Source organism: Emiliania huxleyi (assembly GCF_000372725.1).
Source record: "Emiliania huxleyi CCMP1516 unplaced genomic scaffold EMIHUscaffold_91, whole genome shotgun sequence".
Classification (NCBI taxonomy): domain Eukaryota; phylum Haptophyta; order Isochrysidales; family Noelaerhabdaceae; genus Emiliania; species Emiliania huxleyi.
In genome coordinates, this window is record NW_005195220.1 from 70319 (window position 1) to 86271 (window position 15953).

Sequence of the window (15953 nt, forward strand, 5' to 3'; positions counted from 1 at the left end):
AGCGTCTCAGGAGGTGGGGGCCGGTGGGGGGAGGGGTGGGGGGAGGGCGTAAAAAGGGAGGTGGGGGGAGGGGGTGGGTGGGTGGGTGGGTGGATGGGGGCTCCTCGCTGCGTCTCCCACGTCCGGGAGATCCTCCTCCTCGCGCGGCGCCACCCCCACCGCGAGCGGCCACGAATCCTCCTCTTGCGACCACGACTGCGCTGCGAACTGCGCCGCGGCGGGCGCTGCGGCGGGTGCCGCGGCAACGAGCAGGTTGACAGAGGGCATGGCGAGCATCGCATCAATGAGGCTCTCCCGAACCTCCTCACGCTCGAGGCTGGCGGCCATCGCGGGCGCCGCGGCGGCGTGGCTCAGGAGCGGCGGAGGAGGCGCCGAGGCGAGCGGCGGAGGAGGCGCCGAGGCGAGCGGCGGGGAGGGCGTAGACGCGAACGGGGGCTCCAGGACGGCGATCTGCTGCCCATGCGGCTGCCGCTCAAGCGTTGGCGACGGCGCGGGCTCCGCCCAGCCCCACGGAATGGGCACCATCGGCTTGAGCGTCCGCCCGACCCGAAAGCTGACCTGTGGGCGGGGAGATGGGCATCTGTGCGCGGGGCGTCGGGACACGGGGGAGTGGAGTTGTGGCGGACCTGCCCGCTGGGCGTGAGCCACTCGAGCGAGGAGGTGAGCGGAAGGTGGACGAGGTTCGGGAGGGGCTCTGAGCACTCGTCCTTCAAAATCACCAGCTTTGGCCCGCTTGACTCGGCAGTCTGGTTGACGACGCGATACGGCGGCCACGGCGAGGCGGTGGTTGGGCTGTTCCACACGCCTTCCGTGTTTTGGTTGGCGAGCTCGCTCATCGGACCGACCGGCACTCGCACCCGCGTGGTAGGGACGAGCACGCCTCGCTTGCGGCAAACGGCGCAAAATTTCTCTCGAAACGCGCCCATTTTCGAAGGCACGGCCTCGCAATCCGACGAGCCGCCCAGGATGCTGCCCCAGCACACCGGCACATCAATGCGGTGGCGCTTCCTCGGAGCTGCTGTGCCCGCGCTGTGGTGAGCCATATGATAGCCGAGGCTTGCGACGGCGTGCCACGGACGCACGGGTGGTATTTTTCTTTCTCTCCCCAGGTCGTGTGTTTTTGTTTCGTGTCCGCTTTCTCTTTACGGCCCCCGTGGGGGGTGCCCGCGCCGCCTTGCTCTGCAGACGGGCCCCTCCACCCTTCCTGTAATCATGTAGTCCCCATTCGCAATACAGGAATAAATAAATAAATAAAACGGGCACGCCAAACGAGGGGTGGGAGAGGGACAGGGTCCCCACCTGCACGAGCAGGATCTTGGAAGGACGATCAGGGACACAGGGGAACGGGAGCGGGGAGCGCATCGCGACACGGAGGGGGGCTGGGCAGGGTTCACCCACACGACAGGGTCCCAGGGATTCCTCTCTCGTATAGGACAGGTTGCACCCGGCGGCACGGGGGCAGGCGCGGGCCTCCTACTGGTTGCGCTCTCCTAGTTCTCCTGCTCCTGACAAGGGACAGCGACAGGCTCGCAGCACGGTGGACTCCCTATTCCACTGGCGATCTCTCTCGACTAGCGACCTTCCTCCGGCTTCTCACCAGCAGTCTCTCACTACCACGGGCACACTGACAGAGGCGGCCAAAAGGCTCACGTGGGTGGCAGGGCGGTGATAGGAGTCTCCCACTCTGTGGGCTTCGCTAGAGGTGCGGCCCCTGCGCGTGTCCTCGCCCTTGCGTGTGCGTGTGTGTGTGTGTGTGTGTGTGTGTGTGTGTGTGTGTGTGTGTGTGTGTGTGTGTGTGTGTGTGTGTGTGTGTGTGTGCAATACAGGATCGCTGGTCGTGTGCGCGCTCGGCTTTCTCTTTACCTCCTCGATGTCGAGCTTCGCCGAGCCGCATGTCGACGCGGTGTTGCGTGGCGACGAAGCGGCGGTGCGTTCGTGGCTCGAGAGAGGCGGGCGAGCAAACACCACGCGCGAGAATGGCGAGGTGACCGGCGTTACCCTGCTGATGGACGCCGCCGGCCAGGGCCACGAGCGGGTGGCCGCCTTGCTGCTGCAGTACGGCGCTCAAGTCAACCTGCTGGACAGCGACGGCGCCACCGCACTGACGTACGCTGCCACTAAAGGCCACGAGCGTATGGTCGATTTGCTGCATCAGCGCGGCGCGGAGGTCAACTTGCAGGACAACATCGGCGTCACCGCGCTGATGCTCGCCGCCCAGGAGGGCCACGAGCGGGTGGTCCAGCTGCTGCTGCGGCGCGGCGCGGATGCCAACCTGCAGGACGGCAAGAGCACCACCGCGCTGATGGGCGCCGTCATCAAAGGCCACGAGCGGGTGGTCGAGCTGCTGCTTCGGCATGGCGCGGAGGTCAACGTGCAAGAAAGCAACCGCATCACCGCGCTGATGGGCGCCGCCGCCACCGGCCACCTCCCCATCGTGCTCCGCTTGCTGCAGGCTGGCGCAGATACGAAGGCTCGCGGTGCGAACGGCATGTCCGCGCTGCAAATCGCCAAGGAGGAGGCGGCCAAGCCTGCGACTGCCGACGCCGCCGGCGCTCCTGCAAAGGACCACGCCGGGTGCGTGCGCGCTCTCACAGAGCATGCAGCGGCTGAGAGAGAGGCCGAGGCGGCAGAGAAGGCGGCGGAGAAGGCGCTCGAGGCCAAGGGGCGGCGCGAGCAGCGCGAGCGGGAGGCGGCGGCGGCGGCGCGAGAGCGCGAGCAGGCGGCACGACAGCGCGAAGCGGAGCGGGCGGCGGACGGGGCGCGGCGGGCGGCGGCTGCGGCGGCGCTCGAGGAGCAGAGGCGAGCCATTGCGGCAGAGGCGGAGGCGAAGCTGGCCGCTGAGCGAGCGGCAGCAGAGGAGACGCTGCAGGCGAGGGAGGCGGAGAGGCGAGCAGCAGAGGAGGCGCAGCTTGCGGAGCAGCGGGCGGCGGCGGTTGCGCGCAACGCGGCTCAGGCAGAGGCGGAGCGGCGCGAGAAGGAGGCTGCAGACAGGAGGGCGGAGGAGGAGAAGGCGAAGCAGCGCGCAAAGGCAGCCGAGAAGAAAGCGGTTAGGAAGGAGGGCAAGGCGAAGAACAAGGAGGCCAAGAAGGCGCCGCCTGCCTTCAAGCTAGAGGAGGAGCGGAGAGCGAAGGTTGCAGCAGAGGTTCGCGCACAGGAGGAGAGGGCGGCGCGGCTGGCTGCTGAGCAGGAGGCGGCGAGGCGAGCGGAGCGCGAGGCGGCAGAGCGAGCGGGCGCGGCGGAGCGGGCAGCGCTGCGAGAAGCTACGGAGCTAGCAGAGGCGCTGCGCCGGTCAGAGGTGGATGCGGAGGAGGCGGCGCTGGCGCGTCGGGTGTCGCGGTGCGAGGAGGCGGTGAGCAGCGAGTCGACCGGCGGCGGCGGGGACTTGCAGCGGCGTGTCGATCGGCTGGAGGCGAGCCTCGGCGCGGCGACCGAGGGCAGCCTCGAGGAGCGGGTCGGCGCCATCGAGCGCTTGATCGGGCCAGAGGCGGCGGAGCAGCATCTGCCAGTCACTGAGCCGCTTGCTGCCGTCTCACTAGCGGACGCCGGCCTCGACACGGGGCGGCCGGCTGCCCCAGAGTCCACCATGGGAGGCGAGACGTCGTGCATCATATGCTTCGAGCGGCCGAAGTCTCACCTCGCGGTGCCGTGCAGCCACTTGTGCGTCTGCGGTCCATGCTCCGGGCTGATGCGAGAGTGCCCGTATTGCCGCGAGCCGGTGATGATGTGGCTCGCCCCGCGCCCCGTGTGATTAGCTTTCGATGGAATCTGGGCTCGCCAATCTGGTGAAGAAAACAGACGAGGCTCGAGGGATGCGGATGGGAGGAGGATGACCGGCCCCGTCCTCCGCCCGTCAGGGCGCGAGCCCTCGGTTTGGCTCGGTCACTTCTGGCGACTTGCTCACCTTCCGAGTTTTAATTCCGGTTTTCTTCTTTTCCGTCGTTCCAGAGATGGCCACCCGGCACCCGTCCCGCGGCGCCTGCGCTTCCGTCCGGCCGGGCGAGCGCTTCGACTGCGTCCATGGTGACCGCGGCGCTTGGCGGACTGGCCGGCGGTGGAACATCACCAGCCTCGACAGCTGCGTCCGGCGCTGCCGCGAGTGCGACCGCTGCGGGTTTGCGTCCTTCTCAATGCGGGAGCGGTCGTGCGCGTGGTCCGCCGCGTGCGACGCGCCAGTGGTCTCGCCGCAGCGGTATGCGTCCTTCAGGACCGTCTCAGTGCGCGGGCCGCTCGGGCCGGCCCCGCCGATGCCAGTCCGCGCCCGGTGCCCGCGGCGACGGCGGCAGGAGAGTTCCGCTGCTCCCGCGAGCGCAACGATTTACGGCGCGCTGACGGACGTCGCGAGTGAAGGCGACGAGCGGCGCAGGGCGTGCGCGAGTGCTCTCGCGTCCGCGTCTCCCGCGCCTCCCGGCCACCGGTGCCCCAGCTGCGCCCAGGAGCAGTTTCCGCCGTCGCCGGGCCGGCAGAGGGTGGCCTGTATCGGCGACTCCATCACCCGAGGCGACGCCAGCCACGAGCCCGGCAGAGGGACGCACCCACCCTTCAAGCGGCAGCTGCAGGGCCGCGGCAACTGGCCGGCGATGCTCCAGGCGGCGCTGGGAGAGGCGTTCGTTGTCGGGTCCTTCTCGCACGGCGGCCGAACCGCCGCCGACGGCCCTGCGGCGCTTCGCCGCACCGCGGAGTGGCGTTCGGTCAGCTGCTTCCGACCCGACGTGGTTGCGCTGATGGTTGGCTCGAACGACGCCAAGCCTGAGACGTGGGGCCCTGCCATGGTCTTCCCGAGAGACGGGTACGTCGAGGCGCTGCTCAGCCTGGCTCGCGAGCTCCTCTCCCTGCCCTCGCGGCCACGGCTACTGCTGCTCGTGCCTCCACCCGCGCACGCCGTCGACGCCGCCGAGGCCGCGCTGCTCGGCGTTGGCTACCCGCGCGGCTCGGTCGGCGGCGCAAACCTCGACAAGGGCGTCATCTCGACGCTCCTCCCGCCGCTGGTGGGCCGCGCCGCACGTGTCCTCGCCTCGGAAGGAGCGCCCGCCCAGCTCGTCGAGACCGCGTTCGGCGGCTGCCCCGCCAACCAGAGCGCGTGTTGCGAGCTGCTCGCCGGCGACGGGATCCACACCAGCGCCGCGGGCTCGGCGCGGCTCGCGGAGGCGGTGCGGGCGCGCCTCGTGGGGGTGGGGTGAAGCAGCTCACGTGAGAGTCGAGACGATCAGTGGGTGAGTGGGTCCGGGCGTGGGCTTCCCGCATCTCTCAAAAGGTAAAAGGTACGGTAGGTAGTACGTCAGTACGTCGTTTTGGCGCTGAACTTCTCCACACACAAAGTGGTGTTTCGCGTTCAGTGTGCAGTGACCCCACCGAGTCCGGAGGCGGAGCGGAGCGAGCGGCGAGAGTCTGCTACTCTAGAGACCGGCTTCTAGCTCTATTCAGAGGGCAGTGCCACAGACGAAGCGCCCTCAATCCGGCCTCCCACGTCTTCGGGCCCCATCACAACGACCGTGACGCCGTCGTTGTGTGGGAGCATGAGCACATACGGCACGCCCATCGGTGCGAATGCCCGCATGCGCGCAGCGCACATGCTTCGGCCAAGCATGATGGTCTGCACTGGCGCCGCGAATCTGGTCTCTGGAAGCGCAAAGGCGCGCACCCACGAGTTGAAGAACACCTCAGCGCATCCACCAGAGCCCTGCCCGATCTTCCAATCGACGAAGTCGCGCGCGCGCCACAGCGGCACGGCGCGGCGGAGCGCTGCCGGGACTCCAGACGGCGCCTCGGCCACCACGTCCTGCGTTGAGATCGCGACGCCAAAGAGGTCGCCCGCCCCAACGGCTTGCCTGTAGTCGACCATCAGCGCGACGCTCGTGGCACCGACTGCTTCCGCAACCTCGCCACACAGGGCATCGTTGGCTGAGAGCGGCGACCCGCCCTCGGGGTCGAAGCGCGCGGCGAGAGCGGCGAGCGCGGTGCGCGAGCGGTGATACGTGGTCACCGCTGGCGCAAAGGCCGTCCCGTGCGGCATTTTGAAAGGCCGATGGTGTGCTCGCCACGCGTCGGGGATGCCATCGGACGCAACGACAGGTGCGGCGCCGAAGCCAGCCGGCGCAGCGGGCAACACCGACGCGTCAAAAGAGACCGGCTCGTCGGTTGTGTCGCCGCGGTATGCCGCTGACCATGCGCGCAGGAACACGCCGAGGCTGCGAGCGTCGACGATACCGTGGCTCACTGAAATCGCAATCAGCTGACCCTGATCAAAGTCGGTCACCTTGATTCGAGTCGGCGCGTCGGCCGCGACCTCAGCCGTGGGGACCCAGTCCCGCACTAGGTCAAAGTACTCCTCGTCGACAGGGTGGGCGAGCGACGGTGGTGGGCCCTGTCGGCTCTCATGCGTCAGTGGGACGCCGGCATTGTTACACAGCACAACTGTGCTCGTGCCGCGCTTCACCATACGCCCACCCACTGTTCCGTACTGGTGGAGAACGCCGGCGAGCGAATCGCAGAGGTCACGCACGCTTGCAAGCTCCGAGAACAGGAGAGCAAACTCGACAGATGTCGCGTTGAAGCCCGCAGCAGACGCGTCTAGCACGACCTCCGCTGGCTCGCTGGGCTTTTCGGCGCGGACGAGGGTGGTCATATATGTCTACACCCTGGGACGTGCGAGTTGCGGGAACAAATCAGCGCGCCCTCATCCGGCCCGCTGGGTGCGCTTCTCAGCTCCCCGGCCCTGGATGTGAGGTTGATGACTGCACTCCAAGTGCTCCAAGCGCTCCAAGTGCTCCAAGTGCTCCGCTATCTGGGCGTTCTGGGGGTAAGGGAAATTTGCTACGGAACCAACCCTCCCTGGCGCCTGGGAGACCCGAGCCGTGTTTACGGAAAACTCTGTGCGAACGCGCACCCCCCCATGGCCAGGCGTGTGAGTGAGTATTCTTGATACGAAACCACGACGACACACCAGTCGACTCGCATCGGTTCGTGCCTCCATGAACGCTGCTCGACAAAGAGAGACGCCAGCACAGGGACCCCCTTCGCGCACAAAAAAGGTAAGGTAAGGTAAGGTAAACTTCTCCACACACACGAGGTGGTGGGGCAAGGGGGGGCGACCCTCGCGTCTCCACGTCTAACAGCGCCCTAGTGCGGACGGTTTTTTTGCGGTATCTTGATGTATCTCTGCAATATCTGACCGTATCTCCCCGTATCTCCTTGCATCTCATCGCATCTCCCCGTATCTCCCCGTTTCTGCCCGTATCTGCCCGCTGTAAACCCATCCACGCACAGCTCTAGACCAGGGCGCACGTCGCGTTTGCGTGCGCCAGGGGCAGGTCCGCGCTGGCCTGTGCGAGGGCGTCGCGGAGTAGCATCTCCACACGCGAGGAGCCGTCCGTGAGCAGAGAGGCCGCGCCCGGCCAGATCACGTGCCTGGCTGCCAAGTCGGCAGCCTTGGCACGGAGCCGCGCGGTCGGCACACCGTGCTCCGCCAAGGCTTTCGCATCGACTTCGTCGCCGCCAGCGGTATCGATTCTCGCTGGCAGCCGGGCGGTGGCGGCCGCGTCGAGGACATGCTTGAGGGTCGCTGCCAGCGAGGGCTGGCGCGTGATGGCCCACTCGAGCTCGCGCCTAGAGAGCAGCCCTGCAACGTTCACAGCAATCCTGTCACGCCTGATGGTCCAACTTCGAGCTAGCGCCAGGCGAGGGCGGCGTGAGAAGATTCGTCCTTGGCGACGACGGCGAGGGCGGCGCACACCGCCGTGCCCATGGCCACAGGCGGCGTAAGCCGTCTGCTCCAGGTGCTTTTTGCACTGTTTTGCCCATGTCCACAGGCGGCGTAAGCCATCTGCTCCAGGTGCTTTTTGCACTGTTTTGCCCATGTCCACAGGCGGCGTAAGCCATCTGCTCCAGGTGCTTTTTGCACTGTTTTGCTCATGGAGCAAGTGGCTAAAGCCACCTGCATTTTTGTGCAAAAGGCTCTAAAATGGCCGAAATCCCTGTTGGCGCACGTGGCGATTGCCACGTGTGCCTCGGCTAAGAGGCCTCTCCAGGCGAGAGTCAGGTGGCACGACGCGAGTCAGGTGGCGTGGAGCCTCCTACCTGGGCCCATCTCTCCCTGTAAAGGGAAGAAAGAAACCGACGGCCCGAGCTAGGAAAGACACGTCCCCACCTTTGTTGCTTGTGCCGGATCTGTCCCAATCCAACGCTCTTTATACTCGTTTATTCACGAGGTTCCCTAGTGGCGTGCTGTGGAAAAAACAGCGAAGTGACGCCTGCCCCCCCCCCCGGGGGGGGGGCAAAATCCAACCCCTTACGCACTCTTCACACAGGGGCACTCACAGCACACTACAGTGTGTACACGGGGCCGACTACAGTGTTCACAGCGGGGCCGAAGGTTCACGGGGCCGACTACAGTGTGTACAGCGGGGAGGAGTGGGCAAAGATGGTGTTGTTGTGGCGAGCAAAGTTTTAAAACGGCTCTTGTCCGCTTGGGTGGCTTGCCCGCAGCCTGGGCGGTCCCGCTTCGGGCTGCCGCCGCGATGCCAGCAAGCTCAGCTCCCGATGCTTGCTCCACCTCCTCTCGCCGCGCCGGCCGAGGCGACTGGCGCATCCGCTCGCACCGGCGGCGTAGCGGCTGCACGCGAGGCCCAGGCCAAGCCGAGCACTCTCCGCAGCCCGAGCCAGTCGCGGTGACAGTCGAGCCCGGCCCAGCGCTCTCCTCGTGGTCGCCGCCTCTCGCCTCAGCTGACGACCTGCCCACGCCGCGCCTGAGTGCACGTCTCGGCGTGGTGACCATGTGCGCCGGTGCGCCTGCGTCTGCCGTCCGCTCGCACCTCGCCTACCACCGTGCCATCGGCTTCGAGCGTGTCTTTCTCTACCTCGACGACGCGTCAGACGAGTACTGGCAGTCGCTGGCTCTGCCCGATGGTGGCGACGGCGTGGTGGTGACGCGCTGCGACGCCGCCTTTTGGGAACGCTTGCTCCGCACGAGTGCAATGGTGGCGCGGCGCAGCGAGCAGTCCGTCTTTGAGGACGCGGCGCGGTGGTGGGAGACGGAGGTGCAGAGCAGACAGTCGCTGTGCGTCGAGCACGCCGTCGTGCGTGCGAGCGCGGAGGGCCTCGACTGGCTGCTGCACATCGACATCGACGAGGCCTTCCTGCGGAGTGCCTTGGCTGAGGCGTGGGAACCTTCCATGAGCCTTCTCGGAACCTTCCTACAGGCCTTCCTGCCGTGCCGGCTGCACCCCGTCGACTTCTTCGGCTCCATGCCTGCCGCGACAGAGCAGGTCGCCTTCTCGAGCCTCGAGGAGTTCAACCTTCAGTCGCTCATCAGTCCATGCTTGTTGCCTCTGCAGGTCTTCTTCTCCAACCTCGAGGCGGCGCCCGAGGCGCTGCACGTGAGCGACTGGTTCCGCGAGGTTAGGGTTAGGGTTAGGGTTAGGGTTAGGGTCAGGGTTAGGGCTAGGGTTAGCTGCACGTGAGCGACTGGTCCCGCGAGGTGTCGCTCTTCAAGCTCAACGCCGCCCTCGTCGCCGACGCCTCCCCCGGAGGCGCCTCCCTCCCTCCCCTCCCTCCCTCCCCGGCCCTCTCCCACCTCCCGAGTGATGTGCAAGTCCGTGACTCGTCCATGGCCTGTCCTGCAGGCCCCTCCGCCCCGCCCTCCAGCGCCTCGCTCGACGCTCTCTGGCGCCGCGTCGCCGCCGCTCGCCGCAAGGCGCACGGCGGCGCGGCGCCGGCCTCGTACTTCATCGCCTACGTGTCTGGCAAGAGCGCGGTCCGCCTCCCGGGAAGGCGCGCGGAGGCGTGGCCGGTGCCATACGACGTACACAAGTTCCTCGTCCCGGACGGGACAGGGTGGCGCGCCCCGCTGACGGTGGCGTGCGCGGCGCAGCTGGACGCGGCGGACGGGCCGACGGTCCTGCACTACTGCAGCTGCGGGCTGGAGAACTGGAGGGAGAAGTACCGCCGCCTCGGCCGGTTTGGCGACCGCTGGTGGGGCCGCGTGCCGATTCGGATCCCAGCGCACCTCCAGTCCCGCGACGTGCTGCTGGCGGAGGGAGGGGCGGAGGAGGGGAGGGCGGAGGAGGGGAGGGCGGAGGAGGGGAGGGCCGAGGCATACTACCGCGCGGCTGTCATGGGCAACACCGTCGGCGAGCATGCGTTGCTGAGGGCGCGCGGGCTGCTGCCTCGGGTCGAGTTTGTGCGCAGCGTGCTCTCTCGGCTGGTGGACCAGCCGCGAGAGAGACGAGGCCCGCCGCCAACCCAGCCCTCGGCCAGCGGGAGCGCGGCTGTCCCCTCGGCCGAGTCGATCTCCCTCGCGCACGAGGCCCTCCTCGCCCTCTTCAACAGCGGGCCGGGCGTCGCTCTCGGCTCGAGCGACCTCTTCGACGGCGGAGATCCGCTTCCTTGAGCGCCCTGCCAGGGCATGTCCACGACACGTCCACGGCACGTCCCTCAGGCGCGCTCGGCCTCTTGCCTCAAAGCCGCGCCGCGACGCTGCCAAAGGCGGCGGCGCGGTTCCTCACGAGGCTGCGGCTGCTCCTCTCCTCCTTTGAGCTGCCTCCGATCCTCTGCGCGCTCAAGCGGCTCGTCGCGCCGCGCGGCCGGCTCGAGGAGCTGGCAAAGGCAGCGGCGGCACGCGCAGTCCGCGCCCACGCCTCCCGTTGCAGCACGCTTGCACGACGTCTCCTCCTCCTCCTCCTCCCCCTCCCGCCGCCTCGCGGCCCCTCCCCACCATCCCGCCTCCCCGCCCCTCGCAGGTGGACGAGAACCGACTCGGCCAGCTCTCCACCCTCTACCTCGCCGCCCTCACCACGGACGGCATCCGCGCGCGGCGCATCGACCCGTCGCGCCTCGCTGCTCTGCGGGACCGCAAGATGGCGCACCCGCGCGCGAGCTGGGCGGCCGCGTTTGGGCTGCGGCTGCCTCGGCCCGGCCGGTGGCCCGCGCCGCGTGGGCGCGACGACGAGGGCAGCGAGGCGTCGCGACTCCTTGACGCCGTGCGAGCGGCAGGCGCCGCACCCCGACCTTGCGCGCCCCCCTCCTCTCCCTCGCCCGCCAAGACCGCCCGCCTCTGCGCACCAGGCGGCTCCCTCGCTGCCCTCTCCCTCCACGACACCCTCGTGCTGCTGTGCCCGCTGCTGCGGCGGGTGCGGACCGCCACCAGCCCCAGCCGGGCTCACCAGCCTCCTCGCTTGCCTCGTACAGGCAGCGCCTCGTGTACGGTGCCCCCTCCAACCCGCTCATGGCGCGCGGCTGGGCCTCCCCGTTCGCCTGGTTCGTCCGGTCGACGGTGCACTTTGCCCTCGCCCCCACGCGCGAGGCGGTCGACGCCCTGGCGACCTACCTTCAGCGGCGGCAGCGGCAGATCCAGCGAGGCCGAGATGGGCCGCTCCGGCCGGCGCGGGCTCCGAGGGCGGCTTGCGGCGCGCGCGGCGCGCGGATCCCGCTGAGAGTGCCTCCCCCCGCGCCTCTAGGTGGTGGAGGTGGGCGCAGGCTCGGGCCACCTCGCCCGCTTGCTCAACGCGACCGGCCGCCTCTCGCCGCCGCTCGTCGCGACCGAGCCCTTCCCGGAGGGGTACGCACAGTCGGAGGAGGCCCTCTTCGGCCCCGGCTTTGGCGACGGTCTCGGCGGCGTCGAGGCGATGCGCGACGGCGAGGCGATCGCGAGGCACCGCCCGGCGCTCGTCCTCTGCGCCTTCATGACGGCCGGCGAGGACTGGACCCCCGCGTGGCGCGCAGCGGGCGTGGACGAGTACGTGCTGATTGGCGACCTCGGCCACGGCAAAGGCGTGTACTCGCTCAACGGGGACCACGGCGGATACGAGCGTGTGCTGCTGGAGGAGGGTCGCCCCCCCTTGCCCCACCATGTTGTGTGTGTGGAGACGTTGACCTTACCTTACCTTAGGAGGTGTCGGCGGAGCTGTTGGAGGCAGGCCAGGCGGCGCTCGAGGGCACCCCATGCGAGGGTGCGGGCTACTTGGTCGCGGTGGCGTTCCGGAAAAAAGGTTCGAGATGTGGTGTAGAGAGAGAAGTGTACCGCGGAATACTTTGAACGTTTCGTATTTTCCCAATCGGCGATACACCGTATGTCGTTCTAGGTAAGGTAAGCGTAAGGTAAAGTAAGGTAAAACCGTACTCTAGGGGACCCCCGGGGCCTAGGCTTGAGCACTTGAGCACTGGATAGGGTCGATTCCGCATGGTACGGGCCTAGGCTTAAAAGGGTGGGCCCTGGGGCGCCTACGGCTTAAACGGCTCGTTAAAGCTTGCCATGGCAAGTTTTAAGAGCTGCTGGGCCGCCAATTCCTTAAATGGTCTTAAACGCTTAAACGGTGCGGGAGAGCTCCCGAGGTCGATGGTCCGGGAGGCTCCCGGTAGACACGCCGGAGGCCGGGAAGCTGGCTACAGTCAGCTAGCACGCGTCCCCTATGCGAGTATGGCTCCTGCCAGTGCACCAGACTCACAGGTGTGTCTTCAGAGGCGGGTTTGTGCCTAATAACGGCAGTATTGGAGAAAATGGCGCGGAACCCAGCGACGCGTGCCGGCGAGGCCGATTTTCTTAAACGGTCTTAAAAGAGGGGCCCCCCGTGCCTGCAATCTCTTAAATGGCAAGTTAAGCCCCCAAACCTCCTCGTTTCTTAAAAGGTCTTAAAAACATCCGGCCCTCAGAACCCTAGGAGTCCCCTAAGGTATTTACGTCTCCACACACACAAAGTGGTGGGGCAAGGGGGGGCGAGACCCTCGCATCTCCACCGACGCCCGGACACGGGCAGCAGCCCCACGGCATTCAAAGTGCAAGCACCGGCCCGGTGCCGTGGGTGAGCAACCTGCACCCCACTCCCTCCTTCCCAGACACAACCCGCACACAACCCCCACAGCGTGGACGTCTACGTGTTCAGAAACACCAAGCAGCGAGGCGAGGGTGAAGGGGTAAGGGGCTGTGTGGGGCAGAATCTCCATCTGACTACTCCATCTAGCCTGGGGGGTCGGAGGAAGGGGGGGCAGAAGGGGTAAGATATGGGTGAGGCCAGCTAGTCGGACACCCTCCCGTCGTCGGAATACTCCTCGGAGCGGTCGGTGTCCTCGTCGTCGTCCTCGGTCTGCATCGCCTCGCCAGCCGTGAACCTGAACACGGCACGTCGGCCGGCGCCGAGGCGCCGGCGGCCGTCATCACTCATCAGGTGCATGACCAGCTGCGGTTGCGGCATGCCGTATCAATCTTGCCGCGCCCGGCCAGCTCGTTCGCGAGCCAGTCCGGGGCGACCGTCGTCGTCGTCGCCACGGTCCCCTGGGGAACTGTGGCGTACACCTTGCTGGGGCCGCGTCGATACTCGTCGTCCCTCTCCGGGGGCAGCGAGTATTCGACCCCAATGTTGGACCCGGCCTGGCTGCGCGCCTGCTGTGCTCCTTTTTCTTCGGCGCGGTGCTCCTTTTTCCAGGCGCGGTGCGCTCGACGTACGAGCGCTCCGCCGCCTGCACCGACTCGCGGTCGCCCGCGGCCTTCTCGTGCTTCAGGTCGATCTCGATGGTCGCGTAGCCAGTCCTTATCAGCCTGACCTGCGACGCACCTGTGATCCTTGCGACCATCACCACGTCCTCCAGTTGCACGCGATCGGAGCGATTCCAGGGTCCGCTGCGCATCCCGGCGGCACGACGGTGGCCGGCGCTTGCGCGCCAGCCCCGTCCGCCGCCGGTTCCGAGACGAACATTGAGCACCATCGGGGCCCTGAGGGGTCTGACCCTTCGTCTTACTCTGTTGATATGACAACACTTGTCCACGGCTCTACTCGCTGGAGCCGAGCAGGAGGGCCTGGCGCACAACACCTGTGCGCAACGCGCAGGGTCCGCACACCCACACCCCGCGTACCTTACGAACGGGTCTTCCTTCTGCTTACCATGTATAAAGGAACTCAGCAGCACACATTTTCTGTGTGGCTCGTGTGTGACGCTCTCCTCGGTTCACGATTGATGAATCTCGCCTCGACCACAACACAAACCTTGCTAGCGTCCTGGATGCGCCTCTCGCCACTCTCGGATCATCCGGCGCAGCATGTGGTGCGGGGAGAGGCCCATGTGCTCAAGCTCGCCGCCAGTCATCGGGCTCGTCGACTTGGTCGCGAGCCAGCGCTCGATCGCCGTCCGCTCGTAAGCATGCCCGTCCGCCGCCATCACCGGGTCGCTCATTATCTCGGTTGTGATCGGGCAGATGAAGTCGGCCGGCGGCTCCTCCTCCTCCACCGAAAGCGGCCCCTCTGCAGCCAAAGAGGACGGCACTTGCTCGTCGGGCTCCCGCCTCTCCTCCTCCAGCCTCGCGCTCTCCTCTAGCGCCGCCGCCAACTCCGCCTCCTCCGCCGCCGCCAGCGGTGCCTCATCCTCCGGTTCCCGCGATGGCCCAGCGCCGCCCCCGCCACCCTTCCCCTTCTTCTTCTTCTTTCCCTTCTTGCTCTCCTTGCTCTCCTTCTCCGCCTCCTCCTCCGCCAGCAGCGCCTCGGCATGCCGCGCCGCCTCCGCCTCTGCCGCCGCACTCTCCACCTCCCTCGCCGCTGCTTGCGCTGCCGCGTGCTCCTCGAGGGCGCGCACGCACTCGCTGTGGCCCCTCTCTTCGGCCATCTGAAGCGCCGTCGTGCCGCTCGCATTGCACGCCGTCGTAAGCAGGACAGCATCGGCGCCCGCTCGCATCAGGCGGAGCACGGTTGTGGGGTGGCCGTTGCCGGCAGCGAGCATCAGCGCGGTGACGCCGATGCTGTCCTGCACGTTGCTCTCAGCGCCGCGCTGCAGCAGGATCTCGACCACCCGCTCGTGGCCGTTGCCGGCAGCGAGCATCAGCGCGGTGACGCCGTTGCTGTTCTGCACGTTGCTCTCAGCGCCGCGCTGCAGCAGCAACTCGACCACCCGCTCGTGGCCGTTGGAGGCGGCGATAACCAGCGCGGTGTCGCCATTGCTGTTCTGCTTGTCGACCTCCGCGCCGCACCGATGCAGCAACTCGACCACCCGCTTGTGTCCGTAGCGCGCGGCGAGCATCAGCGCGGCCCAGCCGTCGCTATCCTGCAGGTTGACCTCAGCCTCGCGCTGGAGCAGCAGCTCGACCATCCGCTCGTGGCCGAAGCTGGCGGCGAGCATCAGCGCGGTGGCGCCGACGCTGTTCTGCAGGTTGATCTCTGCGCCGCGCTCGAACAACACGTCGATCACCCGCTCGTGGCCGTTGAGGGCGGCGTGAATCAGCGCGGTGGCGCCGGCGCTGCTCTGCATGTCGACCTCAGCGCCACGCTGGAGCAGCAGCTCGACCACCCGCTCGTGGCCGTTGAGGGCGGCGTGAATCAGCGCGGTGCGGCCGTCGCTCTTCTGCAGGTTCACCTCAGCGCCGCGCTGAAGCAGCAGCTCGACCGCCCGCTCGTGGCCCTCCTGGGCGGCGAGCATCAGCGCGGTGACGCCGCTCACATCGCGTAGCATGCAAGTCGCATTGACCCACCCGCCGCTTTCGAGCCACGCCAACAGCGCCGCCTCGTCGCCGTCGAGAGCTGCTGCCACCGCTTCGTTGGGAAGGGTGCCCAGGGAAGAGGCCGCCTCGACCGAGGAAGCGCCGCCCGCGCCGCTCTCCGCCTCGCGCTGGCTCGCAATCACCTCCGCGACGTGCTGCCGGAAGGCCTCGACGCACGCGGCGTGGCCCTGCTCCTTGGCCAGCTGTAGCGCGGACTTGCCGTCTGCAGCGCGCAGCTTTGTATCCGCGCCCGCCCGCAGCAGGCGGAGCACGATGGCTGGGTGGCCTGTTGCGGCGGCGCGCATCAGCGCGGTCCAGCCGTAGCTGTTCTGCAGGTTGGCATCCGCACCGCGCTGAAGCAGCAAGTCAACCACCCGCTCGTGGCCGTTGAAGGCGGCGGCCATCAGCGTGGTGTCGCCATTGCTGTTCTGCTGGTTGATCTCCGCGTCGCGCTGAAGTAACAGCTCGACCGCCCGCTCGTGGCCGTTGAGAGTAGCGCCCA

At 67.6% G+C, this 15953-nt stretch overlaps 5 protein-coding genes across 5 annotated transcripts; 3 read left to right on the top strand and 2 right to left on the bottom strand.

Annotated features, from left to right (window-relative positions):
- Positions 1-2088: 2088 nt before the first annotated feature.
- EMIHUDRAFT_360036 (hypothetical protein) lies at positions 2089-3488 on the top strand (the record flags this gene model as incomplete). Its single annotated transcript, XM_005757326.1, is given in 2 exon segments — positions 2089-2520; positions 2534-3488. Coding segments are annotated over 2 exon segments (694 nt in total), but the record flags the coding sequence as incomplete, so codon positions are not given.
- A 1088-nt stretch (positions 3489-4576) lies between these two features.
- Positions 4577-5277, top strand: EMIHUDRAFT_360039 (hypothetical protein; the record flags this gene model as incomplete). The annotated part of the gene is made up of 1 exon (XM_005757327.1): positions 4577-5277. A coding segment is annotated over one exon (601 nt), but the record flags the coding sequence as incomplete, so codon positions are not given.
- Positions 5278-5413: 136 nt separating this feature from the next.
- Positions 5414-6622, bottom strand: EMIHUDRAFT_220389 (hypothetical protein; the record flags this gene model as incomplete). The annotated part of the gene is made up of 1 exon (XM_005757328.1): positions 5414-6622. One exon carries the CDS (start codon positions 6620-6622, stop codon positions 5414-5416), a length of 1209 nt encoding a protein of 402 aa, XP_005757385.1.
- A 3467-nt stretch (positions 6623-10089) lies between these two features.
- Positions 10090-12099, top strand: EMIHUDRAFT_453724 (hypothetical protein; the record flags this gene model as incomplete). Its single annotated transcript, XM_005757329.1, has 7 exons — positions 10090-10364; positions 10433-10599; positions 10734-10912; positions 11182-11374; positions 11451-11816; positions 11882-11981; positions 12080-12099. The coding sequence occupies exons 1-7, from the start codon at positions 10109-10111 to the stop codon at positions 12097-12099; spliced, it is 1281 nt and encodes a 426-aa protein (XP_005757386.1). The 5' UTR covers positions 10090-10108.
- Positions 12100-13986: 1887 nt separating this feature from the next.
- EMIHUDRAFT_60166 (hypothetical protein) lies at positions 13987-14199 on the bottom strand (the record flags this gene model as incomplete). The annotated part of the gene is made up of 1 exon (XM_005757330.1): positions 13987-14199. A coding segment is annotated over one exon (213 nt), but the record flags the coding sequence as incomplete, so codon positions are not given.
- Positions 14200-15953: the final 1754 nt, after the last annotated feature.